Here is a 1,585-nt window from a genome sequence, read left to right on the forward strand (position 1 = left end):
AGGGAGGAGGAGGAGCATTGGTTGGAACTCGTGAGTCGTTGGTCTGACAGACTCAAGGAGGTTGAACGAAAACAAGAAACGGACCTATCTGCGCAAGAGTCTCAGGACATAGCTCAAACTCCTCCCCTCCCCGACCCAGAAATATTCTGACCAATCAGCAGTAAAAAGGGTGGAGCGAAGGAAAGATTCTTTCGGTCCAAGGAGGTTAGATTGAGAAGCAGTTTAAAGCTCCGCCCTCTCCTTTGTGATGTCATTGTCAGTCAGTCAGTGCAGACTGCAGAGAGCAGCAGGAGAGGCTGAATTAATGAGTTTCATCTTTGTTCTGTCCAAGGAGGTTAATTTGCAGATTAACAAAAAAAAACTTCTCCAGTTTCACATCTCAGGTTCTTCCTTTTTGTTCCTTCTCCCAGCACTGCAAGAGACAAATCTTCAGCTCCTCTTTCTCAGCCAGAGAAAGATCCCTTCTTTTCTAATTCTGCAAACTGCTAAAGCAGAGAGGAAAATGCCTGCAGGAAGTTCTGCGCAGGTAGGAGAATTGTACCCAACTTCCTGTGCTCAGGTAGAAGAATTCCCACAACTTTATGTCGTTGCAGAGATGCTGCTGCTTCTTTCTAATCTAGCACACTGGACCCCAAGCAGACCTGGTGTAGGGACTTTGGGACCCTCCTGTGGGGAAGGCGAGAGATCAGAGGTTCCAGAAAGGGACATTTTGTGTCCCTGGTTCTATCTAACTGGCTTCTAGTTGCTATAATCCTGCTGTGTGATGGTCTCTGGAAATTATTTTAAATACAGAAATCTGCCCTTCTGCTCTGCTGAGCCCAGGCCCTGTTGTGGAAAAAGAAAAGGGACTTGATAATATATATACCTCTTTACTGGTTGTTATGTAATTCTAAATTATATGCATCCAGCAAACTTTCCCCCAGTCCAGGGAGCACCAGCATTGGGAGATCTCCTCGTGGATGCAGTCAATGCAGAAGATGCTGAATGTGTGTCTGGTTTGTATTTCAGAAGCAGGTGACGTTTGAGGACATCGCTGTCTCTTTCTCCCAGGATGAGTGGGAGTATTTAGATGAAGAGCAGAAGGAGCTTTACAGGGAGGTGATGAAGGAGAATCATCAGACCCTGATGTCACTGGGTAATGGATAATTTTACAGTTTTATTTAGAGGAGTGTGGTAGCCGTGTTAGTCCACTCTTAAGGTTATCAATAGAAATCAAACAAAATAAAACATGGAAAAGAAAATAAGATGATACCTTTTTTATTGGACATAACTTAATACATTTCTTGATTAGCTTTCGAAGGTTGCCCTTCTTCCTCAGATCGGAAATAAGCAAATGTGCTAGCTGACAGTGTATATAAGTGAAGATATAAATTCCCTGTAATTTATCCAGTTGCAAACTATGCCAAAATATTTCACAGGACCCCAAAGTCATCCACAAAGGAAAGATATTCAACATAAAGGGATCTTTCACTTGCTCATCTTCCAATGTGGTATATATCATTCAGTGTAAAAAATGTAACGAAGGATGCTATATTGGAGAAACAGGCCAGATGCTTAAGACAAGATTCAATTTACATAGACATCA

The 1,585-nt window shown here is 42.6% G+C and overlaps 1 protein-coding gene across 1 annotated transcript in view; it reads left to right on the plus strand.

The window, feature by feature from the left end:
* Window positions 1–247: 247 nt before the first annotated feature.
* The window catches only part of LOC115460144 (zinc finger protein 250-like), a 20,111-nt gene continuing 18,773 nt past the window's right edge, over window positions 248–1,585 (plus strand). Inside the window, exons 1-2 of the mRNA XM_030190011.1 lie at window positions 248–526; window positions 1,009–1,135. Of these exons, the coding sequence (XP_030045871.1) occupies window positions 248–526; window positions 1,009–1,135 (406 nt within the window). The remainder of the gene's footprint in view (window positions 527–1,008; window positions 1,136–1,585) is intronic.

Source organism: Microcaecilia unicolor, chromosome 1 (genome assembly GCF_901765095.1).
Source record: "Microcaecilia unicolor chromosome 1, aMicUni1.1, whole genome shotgun sequence".
Lineage (NCBI taxonomy): Eukaryota > Metazoa > Chordata > Amphibia > Gymnophiona > Siphonopidae > Microcaecilia > Microcaecilia unicolor.